The sequence below is a fragment of the Podarcis gaigeae genome (genome assembly GCF_964106915.1).
Source record: "Podarcis gaigeae genome assembly, chromosome: 6".
NCBI lineage: Eukaryota > Metazoa > Chordata > Lepidosauria > Squamata > Lacertidae > Podarcis > Podarcis gaigeae.
In genome coordinates, this window is record NC_139682.1 from 15,074,071 (window position 1) to 15,092,177 (window position 18,107).

General features: G+C 44.9%; 1 protein-coding gene across 2 annotated transcripts in view; it reads left to right on the forward strand.

Annotated features, from left to right (window-relative positions):
- BMP7 (bone morphogenetic protein 7) overlaps positions 1-17,570 on the forward strand; it is an 80,013-nt gene extending 62,443 nt beyond the window's left edge. Inside the window, exons 3-7 of one of the 2 annotated variants that reach the window (XM_083744514.1) lie at positions 2,571-2,719; positions 7,684-7,881; positions 8,817-8,893; positions 9,856-9,966; positions 12,836-17,570. In XM_083744514.1, the coding sequence (XP_083600640.1) occupies positions 2,571-2,719; positions 7,684-7,881; positions 8,817-8,893; positions 9,856-9,966; positions 12,836-12,985 (685 nt within the window). In that variant the 3' untranslated portion in view covers positions 12,986-17,570. Of the gene's footprint in view, positions 1-2,570; positions 2,720-7,683; positions 7,897-8,816; positions 8,894-9,855; positions 9,967-12,835 lie in introns of both variants that reach the window. The other variant, XM_083744513.1, reaches the window with a different exon arrangement.
- The last annotated feature ends 537 nt before the right edge of the window (positions 17,571-18,107 follow it).

Genomic DNA, 18,107 nt, shown 5'->3' on the forward strand with positions numbered 1-18,107 from the left:
CAAGACAGGAAATGCTCTTGTAGGAACCATAGATAAAAGAATGTAGGAGAAATACCACCTTCTAGTGACATTTTCCCATAAAAAAGGATTGTATATTATGATTACATATTATGATGATTTTATTTATGCATTGCTTCTTATGAAGCATCTCAAAGCAGTTTCCCAACACAATAAAACATATATAAAAATGTGTATATAAAAAAATTAAAAAGAATTGCACATATTTAAAAACAGTTAAAACAATTAGAGGCAACAACTGATTTATGTCCATGCATGTGTGCATCGTGGAAACCCAGAAGTAGCCAAAAAAGCTGGAATAGGAGGGGCAGAGCAGGTTTATGTGCACTCTGCCATCATGTGCAATGACCCAGAATGCAGCCCCCGCCAAATTGGGGGTTGCCTGTGCATATAGATATAGATAGATATAATTTCAAATCTCCTACAGATTCTAACCAGAATATACCGTATTTACTTGAATCTAACGCTCCCCTTTTTTGTCCAAATTTCGCTGCGAAAATTAAGATGCACCTTAGATTCAATGGTACATTTACATTCACGAGCAAATACTTTTTTGGGTTTCAAGGTTCTGAAAATTGAGATGCACATTAGACTCAGTGGTGCATTAGACTCGAGTAAATACGGTCCTTCTCTAACTGTTGAAAAAGGAAGGTCTTCAACAGATGCCATAAGGCAATAGAGATGTTGCCTTTCTGAGATGAGGGAGTTTCAAAGGGGAGGTGCTGCCACACTGATGGCCCGATTCCGACATCATGTGGAATGGACCTCCTGGTAAAACGGCACCTTCTAGATGCCCTTTCTTGCAGACTGTAGCGATTGGCTCAGCATACAAGTTATGCTGATGCATAAATTGAGCAATAATTCGCACGTGCGCGGACATCACTTGATAACTTTCAGATGAGCTCCCTCCTTCCTTAGTTGTGAAGTATTGTCTTCTGAAGGCAAATGTTGGTTGATATGAAACCTCTGTTTGCAGTATTTGTTCTGTGGAATGCAACAGAACAACATGCAACAGGATGTCACTGAAACCTTAAAATTACGAAGCGCCCTGAAGTAGGGCTGGGTTTGAAGACTGCTTGGAAGCCATTCTTTATTTGGGGACACATGTGAACAGTTCTCAGTACCTTCTCTCTCCACCCTGCTCACTTAAAATCAAAACTGCGTGAGGAAAGTGTATGTTTTAGGCTATCGTGTCTTAAAATATTTACAAGCTTCCCAGTAAAAATAATTTTCAAGTAAAGCTCTGTGTTTGCTTGAATAAAGCAGATGTATGCTTTAAATGTTGCATTCAAATGAAACAATGGTTCCTATCAGTTCTATATAATTTGTTTACTTACAGTGCAGTCCTATATATCTATTCAGAAGTAAGCCCCCTTATGTTCACTGGGACTTATCCCAAGAACAGATATTGACTCAATTGGCCCATCTAGCTCAGCACTGTCTTCACTGACTGGCAGCTGCACTCCAGGGTTTCAGATGGGGGTGGGGCATTCCCAGCCCTATCTAGACATGGCAGGGATTGAACCTGGGACCTTGTGCACATGAGAAGCAGATGCTCTGCCACGGACGCGGGTGGCGCTGTGGTCTAAACCACTGAGCCTCTTTGGCTTGCTGATCGGAAGGTTGGTGGTTCGAATCTCCGCGATGGGGTGAGCTCCTGTTGCTTTGTCCCAGCTCCTGCCAACCTAGCAGTTCAAAAGCATTCCAGTGCAGGTGGATAAATAGGTACCATTGCAGCGGGAAGGTAAACAGTGTTTCCATGCGCTCTGGCACTTGTCACGGTCCTCCGTGCGCCAGTAGCGGTTTGGTCATGCTGGCCACATGAGCCGAAAAGCTGTCTGTGGACAAACACCGGCTCCCTCGGCCTGAAGCAAGGTAAGCGCCGCAACCCCATAGTCACCTTTGACTGGACTTAACCGTCCAGGGGTCCTTTACCTTTACCTTTTACCCCAAGAAAGAATTGCAGCCTTAGTATTCTTTTAAAATGTTCCATGTTATGCATAATCTCTCGGCCAGCCTGTGTATGTGTGTGTTTTGTCTGCATCCGCTAGACAGTGGGTGTGATTGCTGCCTGCCTGGGTTTTTTGGCTGATTGCAATGTGTGGTATTGTTTGGCTGCTCCCTGAGGTGGTGTGGTCCAGAGTCTACCTCAGTCTAAAGACAGACTTGGCTGTAAGCAGTGGGGTCAACACCAAAGCATGTGGTTTCTTCTTGTAAATTATAAACTTGCAATTCTTTTGGAGGGCTAAATGTCATAAATGCTTTTTGGTTTTGTATTTCATTTTCCCATTCCATCTCTTTGGTGCTACCCTGTAGGTAAGAGATTACCCAATGTTGTTGGACTCCATTTCCCCTTAACCCCAGTAAGCATGACAAGTGGGAAATAAAGCCCCAACAACATCTAAAGCACATCCTGTTGGCTATTCCTGCTGTATATGGTTTATCCATGGTTGCTTTTAGTATTATTTAAATGTAATAAAATGTAGTAATATGTCTTAATTATCCTCGAAAGTCCTAATGATTTTCTCTCCTTTTTCTTTATCCCTCTCTAGGGATTCAGATTTGTACTTGCTCGACACTCGGACAATTTGGGCTGCAGAAGAAGGCTGGCTAGTGTTTGATATTACAGCAACTAGTAATCACTGGGTGGTCAACCCACAACACAACCTCGGCTTGCAGCTATCAGTGGAAAGCATAGACGGTATGTTTCCGAAAGGTCATCGCTGACAAATCTCTATTTTGGCTTCCTATCCTGCAGTTTATGGCTAGTTGTTTTTAGAAATGATAACATTTTCATATCCCAACCCTCCATTCTTGCTGCCCAGATTTCTTCATCTTTCCTGCCTCCCGTACATGGGCCAGATTAATAATGGAGCTCTACTGGAGCAGCTCCACAGGAACCAGACAGTTTCAAAGACTGTCACTTTGGCATTCATTTGCTTTTGAAAAAAGGATAATGCTGTCCCTCATGATTGCTGATAAGAGTTTGGATGGACCCAGCCTACTGAAGTCTTAGAAGTTGTTTTTCATGCTTTATATAGGCCTCTGCTGCTTTCCTATGGCTATTACTTCTTATCCTTCTAGTGTCCACTTGACATCTACCATCCTTATATATGTTTCCCCTTCCATCCAGCATTATGGTCCTTCCCTTTTGATGCTTCCTTCAGCAGCTTCTTGGAATACTTCCAAAGGCATTGGGTGAAATTCAGCATCACACTCTTGCCAATGTCTGTGCAGACATTCCGGTTAGTTACCTTCTCCCTGCGCACTGTTCTAGGGTTCTCCTGACCCACCCAGGACCGTTTTTTTGCAGGGGAGGTGGGTGCAGGTGGAAGAGAGGGGAGGAAATCCCATTGCTCAAGTGTTGCCCTGGCACAGGGCACCAGCTGATGGAGCTGGTTAGACCACTCCTACATACTGTCCTGCAGCAGGTAATAATCCCAGCAGAATGAGGGTTCTGATTGGCAAGGGACCAGCAGCAAGGACAGTCAGGGGGCACAAAGCAGGGTCAAGCGAGACCAGGTTGAGCAGTTCCACATCCTGGTGGGGTTTAAGACTGGGTAGCTCTATGGGAATGTTGGTTTAGTGACTGGCCAGGATGCGGGTGGCGCTGTGGGTTAAACCACAGAGCCTAGGACTTGCCGATCAGAAGGTCAGTGGTTCGAATCCCCGCGATGGGGTGAGCTCCCATTGCTCGGTCCCTGCTCCTGCCAACCTAGCAGTTTGAAAGCACATCAAAGTGCAAGTAGATAAATAGGTACCGCTCCGGCCGGAAGGTAAACGGCGTTTCTGTGCACTGCTCTGGTTCGCCAGAAGCGGCTTAATCATGCTGGCCACGTGACCCGGAAGCTGTACGCCGGCTCCCTCGGCCAATAAAGCAAGATGAGCGCCGCAACCCCAGAGTCGGCCACAACTGGACCTAATGGTCAGGGGTCCCTTTACCTTTACCTTAACCTTGGACTGAGCCTCCCATGGACAAGCTGGGGGCAATGATCTGGACCAATTGGCATTTCCATAATATTTTAGGTCTTTAAAATATAAGCCAATTCTGAGCTGTAGCTACAGGGGTGCTACCCAGGGGTTGTTTTTTGGGTGTGTGTGTGTGTATGCAAATGTATGTGGGGGAGGGGGTACCGAGCTGGGTTTTTGGCCACTTAGGTATTTAAAAATCCCAACACAGTATATTCAAGGCGAGCACCAGATTCAGGTGGTAATACCCTTGAATCCTCAGAAGGAATGCACCACCAGGCTGAATGTTTCTTCCAGGTGCAACAGAACTCCCAACCAACAAACGTAATCCATTTTATCAGGGATGACTTCCGTTTGTTCACCCTAACCAGCTCCAAAGTGGTCCCCCAGACACAGGTTCATTGCTCCCATTGCCTCTCTAGCATTTAAAGATTTAAATGTGAAACAGAACAAAGTGATTGGTGACATCTTGGCCCCAGACCCTGGACCCATTTCTGTTTGTTTTTTGGCAACATTCAGAACACCCTGTCCCTGCCCTCACCAGAAACAGACTTCCCTTTTTCCAAACCAAGCACGAATGAAAACCAGGAGGAACAAGGAGATCCATTATATGGGTAGTAGCTTAGCCGAGGAACAGATGGAATGCATGGCATTGACACGGGCCTTGGTGTCCATCCCAGTTGTCCCATGGAGACCTTGGTCAGCCCAAGCCGAGTTGTTTTGAAGTGTTGTTTGAAACGATAATGAAAGACATTAGTTCATATTTAATAGCAATCCCGATTCCTTTGTATCAGCGCCAGCAAGATCCAGCAACGATAGGAAAGGAAAGGGAATTTTAAAGGCTCTTTGTTTACTCTTAGAAAGTTTGGATAAAGTGAAGCAATGTGAGAGAGGCTGAAGTAATTTTTTAGCCTGGGGCATTCTGTCATCTTCCAAGCACTCTTAATTCTTTCCTCCCTGACAATATGTTGGAGCAGGAGCTGACTTCTCAGAGCTTACTTGGGTTTCTTACTTATTACGGGTTCACATCCTGTTTGTCTCATTGCAGAGGAAAGGAAAGCAGAGCTATCCTTCAGCCTGAACCTCTGTACATTTGCTTGGCACTAAGTCTCGTTGAGTTTAATGGGACTGTGCATCGAATTATATAGCCTTCAAGGTGCTGAAGCCTAAGGAGAGTCATTTGAGAATATGGTTGTCTCTTTACATTTAATTGTGGGACATCACTATCAGTTTTTAAGTCCTAAAGAACCGGAGTTTGGTTGTTGTTGTTTAAATAATGCAACCATTTGAGCATACAAATAGTCATGCAGGATCCAGCCCCAAAGCACATTTAGTTCAGTATCCTGTTCTCCTATAACTGGCAGCCAAAAAAAAGATTCTAAATTGCCCCAGCCTGCTGTAAATACCGTATTTTTCACTCTATAAGACGCACCAGACCACAAGACGCACCTAGTTTTTGGAGGAGGAAAACAAGAAAAAAAATATTCTGAATCTCAGAAGCCAGAACAGCAAGAGGGGTCGCTGCGCAGTGAAAGCAGCAATCCCTCTTGCTGTTCTGGCTTCTGGGATAGCTGCACAGCCTGCATTCACCCCATAAGACGCACACACATTTCCCCTTACTTTTTAGGAGGGAAAAAGTGAGTCTTATAGAGCAAAAAATACGGTACTTTGAATTTGCCTAGGCGAGAGCAGTGATCCCCTTTCTTCTGGCATCTTACTTAAAAGTCGACCCATTGAAATCAATGAACATGGCTAAGTTAGGTCCATTAATTTCAGTGGATCTGCTCTGAGTAAAACTTAGTGGACTACCACCATATATTTGTTTAGACTTCTGTCCCACCTTTCCTCAATGAGCTCCAAGTGGCACACATGGTTCTCTCCCTCCCCATTTCATCATCACAACAACTCTTTGAGGTAGGCTAGCCTGAGAGGATGAATGACTGGCTCACAGTCACCCCAGTGAGCTTCATGGCAGAGTGATGATATGCCCTAGTCTTGTGTGTCCTGGCTCAACACACTAACCACTATACCACACTGCCTTTAGGCTGCAGCATCGAGAGCAATCAACCCTGGCTTGTGGGAATACACAGATCTGAATAGCCAGGCATAGTCCAGCTTGCACGCTGAAGTTTAAAAGTTGGCATCAGTAAGCAAAACATATTGGAAAGACTAAAGCCATTTCTTGCCATCAAGCGCAATCTATCCGGAATGGCACTGGACTTCATTTAAGATGAGACGTTTTTATTTTAAGCCAATAACCTTCCAGTGAGAATTTAGTGTTCCGCTGAGCCTAGTTTTTATGGTTCCTTTTTACAGGATCACATCAAATTCTAAGCTGCTGAACTCAAAGAAACCTCTCTTAAAAGCAAAAAAGCAAAATAAATACTGTAAATAAATAATAATAATAAAAAACCCAGGGAAGTCTAATATTGAAGTTGACCTAGCATAATGTAACATTTGCTTCAGTTTGGGCACCGTGGCATATAACACAAAATTTGTTATGTTGAAGCATTGCTTGCGAGAAAAGCTGCCTTAATTTCAGGGCCCAGTTTTTGATCCTAAACCTAGTGAGAAAGGCTTTGGGAGCAAAGCGGAAGAAAAAAAAAATCTGTAACCACTGACTTGTGGGGACATCTTTTAGAGAAGAAAGGGCAAAGGAGTAGAGCCCCTCAGATAACAACAACAACAACAATTTATTATTTGTACCCCGCCCATCTGGCTGGGTTTCCCCACCCACTCTGGGCGGCTTCCAACAAAGATTAAAAATACATCAAAATGTCACACATTAAAAACTACCATGAACAGGGCTGCCTTCAGATGTCCTTTAAATGTCAGGTAGTTGTTTATCTCTTTGACATCTGATGGGAGGGTGTTCCACAGGACGGGCGCCACTACCGAGAAGGCCCTCTGTCTGGTTCCCTGTAGCTTTGCTTCTTGAAGTGAGGGAACCTCCAGAAGGCCCTCTGTGCTGGACCTCAGCGTCCGGGCAGAATGATGGGGGTGGAGATCCGAGCACTTTAAATTGTGCTCAGAAACGTACTGGGAGCCAATGTAGGTCTTTCAAGACCGGTGTTATGTGGTCTCGGCGGCAGTCACCAGTCTAGCTGCCGCATTCTGGATTATTTGTAGTTTCCGGGTCACCTTTAAAGGTAGCCCCACATAGAGTGCATTGCAGTAGTCCAAGCGGGAGATAACTAGAGCATGCACCACTCTGGCGAATGCCTTGCATCCCATCTTCTGGCAACTCCTGTAGCTAGGATGGTGCCAGAAATATTGCTCTGCTTTCCTTTGGACCACATCAGCGAGATGGAGAGAGGGGTCCTGCCATCTGGGCAGCCCAGGACCTCCATACACACAGGCTTGCACCCTGGGGTGGTTATTTAGTGTTGCAGATGCAGCAAAAAGAGAGCAGGGGGTAGCAGTTAGGAGTTACCAGTCTCTGCAGCCACAGCAGGCGCTGGGATTCTCGAGCAACTTGACTTCACTCCTGGAGGCTCACTCCGTCGTCTCTTGAGACAAATGGATGTCGACGACAAGTTTTTAAGTTAGCCTCAGCGTGTGTCTGGAAAGCCATGGGAGTTTAGCTTGTGGGTTTGCAGGTCCAACTATTTGTCTTCCTGCTCTTCCTGGTGCAAATGGGAAGCAGGTCACACTCCGCTTCAGAGCTAATGGTCTGTCCATCCCCCATCTCCTTAGGGCAAAGCATCAATCCCAAGTTAGCCGGTCTTATTGGAAGACACGGCCCGCAAAACAAGCAGCCCTTCACCGTGGCTTTCTTCAAAGCCACAGAGGTGCATCTCCGCAGTATCCGTTCTGCAGGAGGCAAACAGCGGAACCAGAACCGGTCGAAGACGCCAAAGAACCAAGAAGCCTTTCGGGTGTCAAACCTCGGAGGTATGCCGGCATTAGGTGTGTGCTTTCCATAAAGCTAACCCTGGTGGGGAATGCAGTTTAAAAGCTGGAACAATTTCTGTTTCAGGGGGTGAATGCTGCGTGGGACCTTACAGGCCAGCAGTCAGGGTAGAAGATGGGTGGAGCAGGAGTTCCACTGGCTGGGTGGGACCCCACCGATGGCACTTCTGGCCATCCACAAGTTTGCCACATTGTGTGCCGCAGAACCATCAAGTCATAACATAACTGTGATTCCCAACTCTGAGCTGGGCACCCAACTATATGGAGAAATAGGCACCGCATCTTGTGTGCGATGTTACAACCGCCTACCAGAGAGGAGAAGCCTGACTGAGGCTAAAGTGTGAGTGTGTTTTGCCTTTGCCCAGTTAATGAACAAGTAGCCATAGGCAAAAGCACTTGAATAAATACAAGCTAGGGTTGTGTAAACACAGAAGCATCGTTTACTTTTCTGAGGTTTTGCCCTGGTTTGAGTGAGATGGCAAAGCTGATTTTGCAAATACAATATGTGGATCAGAGGTAACAATAATTTGTTTCTGGGGGCTTCCATGATTTTTCACAGGAAACAATAGGCTGCTTAAAATGCTCATTAACAACGTTTCCTATTGTTGAAGCTTATAATACAGTAAGTCATGAAGTGTAATGGCATTCACCTCTTGCAATACTGCCAACAGCTTTTCCTTGCACAGAGTTTGAGGCAGAATTTTGATCCTGCCCCCAACTCAAATTTTGATATGTGCCCACTCAAAAAAAAGTCCGATGTTAAAATGTTCATGTAAGTCACTAGTGAGGGTGACAGAAATTGCCCTTAACTGGGCTGTGCAGTCACTAAAATTGCCGTGTAGTTTGCTGCTGGTCAATCTCAGCTAACATGGTAATTTTTTCCTCTCCTTTTCCTACTCAACACTTTTCAAACTCAGAAAACAGCAGCACTGACCAGAGACAAGCTTGCAAGAAACATGAGCTCTATGTCAGCTTCAGGGATCTTGGCTGGCAGGTAATGTGATTTCTGTGCTTGGAATCAGAGATTTGTGGTGCATTTTTAGTCCTCTGTTGCTATTGTGCCGGTAATGTGAACCCCATGACCCAGTTTTCCAAGTTCTGACCCTTAGAGAAGAGCTGTGGCTAAGCCCATCCTGGCAGTTGCCGCAAACTTCTAATGTACGATAATACCTCCGCAATCGTTTGCCTCGTCTAGTGTCCATTCCGGCGAATGTCTGTGGCAAACCCGGAAGTACTGGAACGGGTTACTTCTGGGTTTGCCGCTTGCGCTTTGCCCTGCGTCCTTTTCGGCTAGCGATCAGGGCTCTGGAATCGATCCTGGTCACAAAACAAGGTACCACTGTATGTCTGCAAAGTCATAAGAATCGGAGGGATGGGGGGGGGATATTATTGATTGGTGATCAGTCCTGCAGATTTGCAACTCCTTAAGGTCATACTCTCAGCTTAGTTTGTTGAACTCTAATTTGGCTGCCCCCATCTGAAGGTCTGCTGGTTTAATGATGAGCAAATGCCCTCACCAAAATCAGCCATGATTTGATCAGCTCTGCATACTGAATCTTGAAAAATGTGAAGAGGTTGCTTAATGCCAGTGGGGCGCATGCCCCAAATGCAGTTGTTTTCCAATTTCACAAAAGATTACCTGTGTGTTCAGAAGCAGGTTAACAAATTTGTGTTCTTAGTGGGGTGCTGGCCACATGACCTGGAAGCTGTACGCCGGCTCCCTTGGCCAATAAAGCGAGATGAGCATTGCAACCCCAGAGTCGGCCATGACTGGACCTAATGGTCAAGGGTCCCTTTACCTTTTACCTTTTATGGCTTATCATTATGTGCAAATGCCTCCATGGTGTAGTCAGAGGTCGGGATGGATCAGCTGAAGCCAGTGCTGTGAACATCTACAAATGTCAAACGTACTGAGGAGTGTTTTACTAAATCTTCTCTTTCTCTGATGTAACCCAGGACTGGATCATTGCTCCAGAAGGTTATGCTGCGTATTATTGCGAGGGAGAGTGTGCCTTTCCATTGAACTCTTACATGAATGCAACAAACCATGCTATTGTACAAACACTGGTAAGCTCATCCTAATGCCCTTTTCGAACAGCTTGACTTAATCCGATCAATGTCTGTCTTTCTTTCTTTCTTTCTTTCTTTCTTTCTTTCTTTCTTTCTTTCTTTCTTTCTTTCTGAATCACGTGAGGTGTTAGTCATTGTGGATTTTAACAAGGTGAAATAACCTCTAGATATTATGCTGGGTATTATTTGCACCCGTTTTGAGATTTGCTCAGTTTAGGTAGGGGAACTTTGAGGAAAACCTGAAATGGGGAGAAGAAGGTGGTGCAAATAACTTTGTGCTGTTTTGAGAAAGGGAGGGGAGTGGGCTTACAAAGGCAGAAGGAGGACTTCACCTCACCTCACTTTCCTTTCCTTGTTCAAACATTTAACTTTTTTGGCAGCTGCAGCAGCAGAGAGTGTTCACATTGCCACTGCCTTTCTTCTCTTGGGCAAGGGCCAATAACTGTCAGGAGAAAGAGCTTCATATAGAAGGCAGGGTGTTGCTGTTACTCCTGCGGGGTTACAGATTGCGCAGAGCCTCAAGGAGTGCGCTGGGCTCCTTGATGTTGCAAGTGGAGAAGTCTGGACTGGCCATTCCCAGTGGTGGTACTTCACAGAGCCTCTTGGGCTTGCTGATCAGAAGGTTGGTGGTTCGAATCCCCACGATGGAGTGAGCTCCCGTTGCTCTGTCCCGGTTCCTGCCAACCTAGCAGTTCAAAAGCATGTCAAAGTGCAAGTAGATAAATAGGTACTGCTGCAGCGGGAAGGTAAACGGCGTTTCCGTGCGCTCTGGCTTCCATCATGGTGTTCTGTTGCACCAGAAGTGGTTTCATCATGCTGGCCACATGACCAGGAAAGCTGTCTGTGGACAAATGCTGGCTCCCTCGCTCTGAAAAGCCAGATGAGTGCCGCACCCCTTAGTCGACTCTGACAGGATTTCACCGTCCAGGGGTCCTTTAACTTTGTCTTTACCTTTTACTCAGCAAGTGGCTGAGCCCATTTTCAGTGGATTGCACCCATTGTGCACCCAATGCACAAAAAGAATTAGTAGTAGCAGGTGCCCAAACTAGGTTTATTAGCTGCTCATCAGAAGAAAACTTTCAGAGGATATGAAGTACTTAAAAGCCTCTATAAAAATCAGCCAGAGAGAACATAATAGTATTTGTGTGTTTGTAATCTCATTAAAAGATTAATCATATAAAGCGGTCACATAGAAAAAATAGCTTATTAAAATAACTATTAAAATAAATAGTTGTTTCTCATGGACACACAGACATATATTTAACTCCACCCAAGTTTCACTTTCCTTTTCCCCCATAAAGAAGTTTTTTGTTCATTTGCTTGTTTTAATAAGAGCTTTACAACACCATGTTCTGATTGTGAGAAAAGGCAAAAAGAACTCCATAATCCCAGTGGAAGAATGCAGTGCACAGCTGAACTGCAAAGCCGTACCTATAACTGTTCAAAACCTCAAGCTCAAAATGCAGTTGTGTCAGGACTGCCGCTAGGTCCCAGCTCACAGAGGACCAACGCCCAGTGGATGTTATATACAAAAGTCTTTATTAAAGTTTAGTTTCCATTTCCAAGCTCTGGGCGCGCAGACCCACGTCTCGACGCTAGACCGGCTAAGTCCCCTCTGACTCACTGCTCCACCCACACCAGTTTAAGATTCTAGCCCGGCTCCACCTCCTACGCTGTTCTTTCCTTCGCTGGGTCTTTCTGCCCTCTGGGGTTCCCTCCTTCCTGGACTCCTCTGACGCTGAGTCTCCTGAGTCTTGCCCCTCCCTCCGGCGGGCTTTAGGACCTGGCTCCCTTCCCGGGCTCCCTGCTGTGCCGCGCTCCTGTACATTTGAACTTGGCGCGCGCGCCCAGCCGGTGACTTTCCTTCTGACCGTTTCCCCGCTTCCTGATGTGGGCGTTGCCAAACCTGACTCCTCTCCTCCCTCTGGTGGTGAGGACACTGGTCCCGACTCCTGGGACTCCCCCTCCCCACTGCGCTCTGGTGGAGAAGCTGGTCCTGATTTCCAACTGCTGCTCAGGGACTCCCTGCTAGCCCCTTCCTCCTGGGGCTTCCCCCCTGGAGCTCCCTTCGCTCTGGCCACCGGCGCTCCCTTCTGTGAGTCCTCCGATTCGCTAGAGAGGCTTGTGGAATAACTCTGGCCACTGTCACTGCCTGCGCCCCCTCGTACTCCTCCTCCTCACTCTCCATTTGCTCCCCCTCCTGTGTCTCTCCTTCTGAACCCCTGACAAGTTGCATCCTTCAAATTGCATGCATGTAATTGCAAAATGCATGAGCACTTTTTGCATATTTGCAAGGACCACATCTACCTCTCTGCTGAGCCTTTTCTGCCCATGCTTTGATCTTCTTGCAGCAGATCTTCTTGCAGAGGAAGGAACCATAATTGCATGCCTTGCACAACATCAAAGGCCATTTTCCCTCTCAGCTGCTCCTCACTGGTGTTCAGGAGGGATCCCTAATGCAAAATTCAAATATCTTGTTAGGTGATGATGCTGTGTCTCTCACTTGAAACTTGAATGGGAACGGCTGTGGTGCAGACTTTTTCCTGTCTTTCTCCTTGTGAAAGATATGAAAATGGAAGAAAATGGTAGTGATGCTGTTTTTTACAACAGGAATGGGAAGCAGACATTGTTGGACTGCATTCCCCACCTTGACCATTGGCCTTGTTGCATTAAAGTTCAACAATATCTGGTGAGCTACATCTTCCCCGTCTCTGCGTTAAAACACCCAGGTTCTCAAGTCTGGGTCAATAGGAAAGAGTCTATAGGAAATGCTTTGTGTTAACACCTATCAAAACATTTTGTGATGGTGGCCGTAGAAGAGAAGATGTGACTACCTTGATGCCTTGCAACTTTTTTGTCTCAACAGGTTCACTTTATAAACCCAGATACAGTGCCGAAGCCTTGCTGTGCCCCAACGCAGCTCAACGCCATCTCCGTCCTCTATTTTGACGACAGCTCCAACGTCATTCTGAAGAAATACCGGAACATGGTGGTACGAGCCTGTGGCTGCCATTGAACATTCATATCGGGAAAGCCGCATGCAGCTTGCAGAATGTGCAGGTTGTGTGTGATGTTGTCTTATAACATGTGTCGTTAGAAAGAAAAGAACCCCTTCTTTGAAAACATGCCGCAGTTCTTAGGAACACCTTTTCTGAAGTGGCCAAAGAAAAGAAACGCAAACACAAGCGGCACCTTGAACAATTTTGGCTTCCAAATAAGCATCATTTTGCAAACTGATGCACAAGGAAAACAAGGACCGAGGATCGGTTTTGTAAACAGGTCCGTACTTCCGTAAGGCAAGCAAAACCTGTCCAAAAGTGCTTTGTCAAGGGGGAAATGAACCTTTTTAACAACAACTAAAAGCCATCTGTAGTGGGAAACATGCTTGTGTGTGTGATTGCGTGTCTGTTGTGTGTGGGGAGGGCACAGATTTGTAAAAGTTACTTTTAGAGGAGTGAATTGTTTGAACTGAAATGAGTGAATTCAGCTGCCTGAATGAAGCAGTGATTCTGTTAAAAAATTACTGTGGATGTGTAAGTCCTGACTTTTTGTTTTCATGGATGTTTCTATCTTCCCATAACATTTTACATGCTTGGAACATTTCACCACCAAAGCAGTACTGCAATTCTTGCAAAGCAGATCTCAATTGTTGGGGGGGGGGGTGTGAGAGAGAGAAAGAGAGAGAGAGATTTACAGCTGTGCATCATGTTCCCCAGTCAAAAGCACAGCCAGCAATAGAAATCTAGAATAGTTATTTGTACATCATGTTCCCATCCTAACACACCGACAGCCGTATAAACTGCACACGTATCTGATTCACTGTCATGTATCTCCAGTACAGTTGACTTAATTGTGTGACACCTTGCACAATTAAGCCACAACAGAACTCCTATTTTTATATTTTAAAAATTTTAAAAATTTGCTGTAAACCAACAATAAAATTTACGAAACTGGTTCTTTTTCATAACATTTAGCCACAACAACAAATGAGCAGTTTTTACTCTAGGAACAGAAAATCATTGTCATTCTCCGCATCCTTAAACTTACTTTCATTTGATTTACTTCCAACTTCATAGGTGATAGGAATACTTAGGCCTCCAAAACAGTGGACCTCTTTTGGTGTCTGGAAGGGATGTGCTTGTCACAAGGATTTTATTTTCCTGAGCAGCATCCTCTCTCAGATTCTAATATTCTGTAGTGCTGCTTTGAATCCTCCCCAAATCTGGCATGGCGGGGGGGGGGGAGTACTATAGCATGTATCCAGCAGCAATCCTCGCAAAAATATTATTGATAAATTTTCAATATTTCTTGTAAACCGCTTGAAGGTTTTATTACCATCCAGTGGCATATGAATTGTGTTAAATGAATAAATAAACACTGGGCAGAGTTCTGTATCTTACCGATATGGATGAGGAAATGGACAGGATCCTTATCAAATTGGGAAGGTCTGCAACACTGTAAAGGACAAGTCATACATTCAGAAGTATGACTTGGGGGACAGAATTAAATTCAGAAGAACCCATTTGCTGAGAAACTGGGAGGCGTCAGGGATTTTAAGAAAGATTTAGGAACTACAGTTGATTACCAACTTGTACACAAATCAACAGTATGATGTTAAGACAAATATCATTTTAGGTTGCACCGACAGGTAAAACTGTTCCAAAACTTGAGGTGTTTTTGTGCTCCTGAGCTTAAGATGTCTGTATCTGAAGCACTGTGTTTCATTATTTGTACTACTTTCAAAAAGAGGCTTGGGACACTGGGAAAGTTTCGAGGGGAAATATACCAAGATTAGTAAATAGGAAGGAAGACTAAAAGAAGCAGCCCTCTGAACATTGGGAAGGGATAACTTAACTTGCAGGATGATTTTCTGCAAGATGAAGATGGCTTTTCAAAAAGCATTTGGAGCACAGAGGATAGCTCTATCAAGGACTATTAAGTGCTAGAGCTAAATCCCAATTTTCCATACATACACATACAAAGCCCCTTCTAAAAATATAATGAATGAACACAGAGATCTTAGGAACAAATCAGACTGGTTAATTTTGTGGGGAGCAGGTGGGATTTGTGTATCTTGGTTGGCCAAAAGCCTGTTTTGCTGGCGAAGTCATGCTTGGAAATTTGTGTGACTGAACAAAGTGTCCACAGCAAATTCTGTCTGTTGCTGGTGGGACCTCAAGGTGTTACCAAGGACTCCCCAAAACCCCACATTACCAAAGATGTGACTGAATACCTTTTATACTAATTGGGCATGGAGTTTTATTAGCCTGCATAGCTTATTGTGCCTTACAATGCTAAATACTTTTAGAATGTAGACTAAATTATGCAGAACAAAAGATGTTGTACAGACCTGTACAGTTCATAGATAAAACCCCTGTTTTGCCCACCAAATGTTTTGGACCGTGATTCCTATTAGCCTCCATCACATTGGATGGGCTAATAGGAGTCATCGTCCAAAACATCTGGAGGGCACCAAGTTGGGGGGAAGGCTGGCCTGAGACAAGGGTGCTAACCTTCAACCCTAGGCCTAAGAACACAGTGACTTGCCCAATAAATAGCCAGAGGGATTCATGTCCAAGCCAGGATCTGAACTGTGCTCTTCCAGACCACGGTATTTGCTGCCAGAAGTAGCAAGAGCGGCTTCTCTAAAAAGTTCCTTACATCCACCAGTCACAGCCTCAAAATTCAGACATGATTTGGTGCAAGAAATATTAGGCATCATAAATAACCAGCAGTCCTCTGTCTCATTGTACATTTCAACGAGGCCTTGGTGGAAAAGGGGGAGGGGGCAGAAAAAACACCCAAAAGTACAGCATTCACGTGAGAGAACGACTGAGAAGGTTTGAGATCCACAGCACAGCCGTTGTTGTCATTCAGCGCGTGGGGTTTTGCAAACCTCCAATGAGGGGAGAAGGGTCCTGCTATCACAGTGGGGTTCATGCTGCGATGAGGCGGCCTTTTTCTTATGGCTGCCCCTAGCAAGCTGGCAAATTTGGGGCCTGGGTGAAAGGCCGCATGTTCTCCAGACAGAGCCTACTACTTGGGCTAGCAACAGGCGCTTTCTGGCAGTGTCTGAAACCTCAGCTCGTCCCTAGGCTAGCTGGTGCTGATGTTGTTCAGGACCTCCTCTGAGAGAGGACACTTCCTCATCCTCCTTCACAAAGTCAGAGGAAAGGCAGCATACTTGTTGCTGGAGCACAGCCACATGAGGAAGAGTAGGAATTGACATATCTGCTTGCCTACCTACTTCTCCCTCTGGCAGCATGGGGGTGGGGGGTTGGTCTCTGTGGGGAGGAGGACTGGACCCCAGATAGGGTGTGTGTATTGCATGAGGGGCGCCCACCCACACCCAAAAAACCTTTAAATGATCATACCGTCATAAGCGGTGGTTATACAATCACCTCGGCATGTCTTTACCTTCACTTTCTGATCAGGAATTCCAGTCCACATTCCCCCAAAAAATATTTTCAAAAAACAAATTTCTTTATTAAGAAAATGCCTATGGAGTTCTTCGGCTCCCAAGGCTGCCATTATTAAAAATGCAATTAGAAGTTAAACAAGGAGGATTTGGTATTCCAAATCCAGCACTATATTCCCCAAGCTTATTTATTGTCAAATATTAGATACTGGAAACCCCAAACTAGCGATAAATTTTCCAAATTAGGCAATCCTGGAATACACATATATAGCTCCTTTATCTTGATGGACAGCATTGGGATCAAAGTATGTTAAAACTTTTTCTTGCCGTGTTTTATCTCTGATCAGAAGGTACATAATCAGATACTGGTGTATAACCACACAAAATTGGTCGGGGCCAACAAATACAAGGCCCTGCAACGATGTCTGGCTTACCTGCTGTGGACCCATCAAGGGCTTCCGCAAGACCTGGAACTGTTCCTGCCTTGTTATCTTCTCCCCCACTTAGCTTTGCAACAATCCTGCCCAGGCAGCCTATGCCAGAGAAGCCAGGATGGGGAAGTGCCTAGACCTCTGGTGCGTTATTATAGAAAAGTTCAGCCACCTAACTATCTACTTCTAGGGGTTTGATAAGCCTTGTTCAGGGAACTCAGATGCTTCTTTTAAGGCTAATGATACATAAGAAACACCTTCTGAGTGTGTTATTATATATTATATGGGTGAGCTCCAGTGCCTTGTTGCCCTGTTGGTTGCTGTTCTATAGGTGGCATAAACCGTTTCACTGTATACCCTCCAGTCTCTTCTTTTTAAGATATGTTTTATGGGGATATTGTTTTTCCTGGGGTAATAAATGGCAGGCTTTCTGCCCATCTCTGTGTAAACTCTGCATTGTTTGTACATGTTTGTGTAAATAGTTTTCACGAAAGCAAGAACAAAAATTATTTATTTCAGCTACTGGATTTTTCTCTCCCCTCCAATCACGTTCAGGAAAAATATATATATCTTCATCTCTCCTTTGAGCACATTTTGTTTCCTTATTTAAAGATATTTATTAACAACTGTTGGCGCAAAAAGAAAACTATACATTTTGGGTCCTTTCCCCCCTTTAGAGCAGTTGTTTTTAGAAGGTTGTTTGTACAATTTAATCAAATAAATCATTGCTGTTTTACATGTTTTAAAGAAGACTGCCTAGTTTTGTGTGTTGATGTGATCATTTCTCTTTTTCCCTCTGCTCTCTGCTCTACCTGTGCTTGCACCCCAGACCTGTGCACATTTATTCGGAACTTGAGTAAAGTCCCACTAAGCTCAGTGGCCTTACTCCCAAACAGGTACACTCAGGATTTCAGCTGTGTACTTATAGTCCATCCTGCACACATGAAGATGAGTGACAAGATCTATTGTTTCGAGAGATAGGCAATTGATTTAACGTGTCTGCCATGGTAATTTTGTTGGCCGTGTTAGCAGTGAAGAAATGATGAACTTAAAAATATGTCAAGGCATCCTTGCTAATACTGCTAGAAGTAAACCTTTATTTATTCAGGCTTGCCTTAGAGTCAACTCATGGTCTCCGTTTACTGTCCCTAGTTACACACCATAGGAATCCTGGGAACTGTAGTTTTTTAATTGGTGCTGGGAATTCTAGCTGCGTGAAGGCTGAACTGCAGTACCCAGGATTCTCTGTGTGTGTGTGGGGGGGGGGGGGAATCATGTGCTTTAAATAT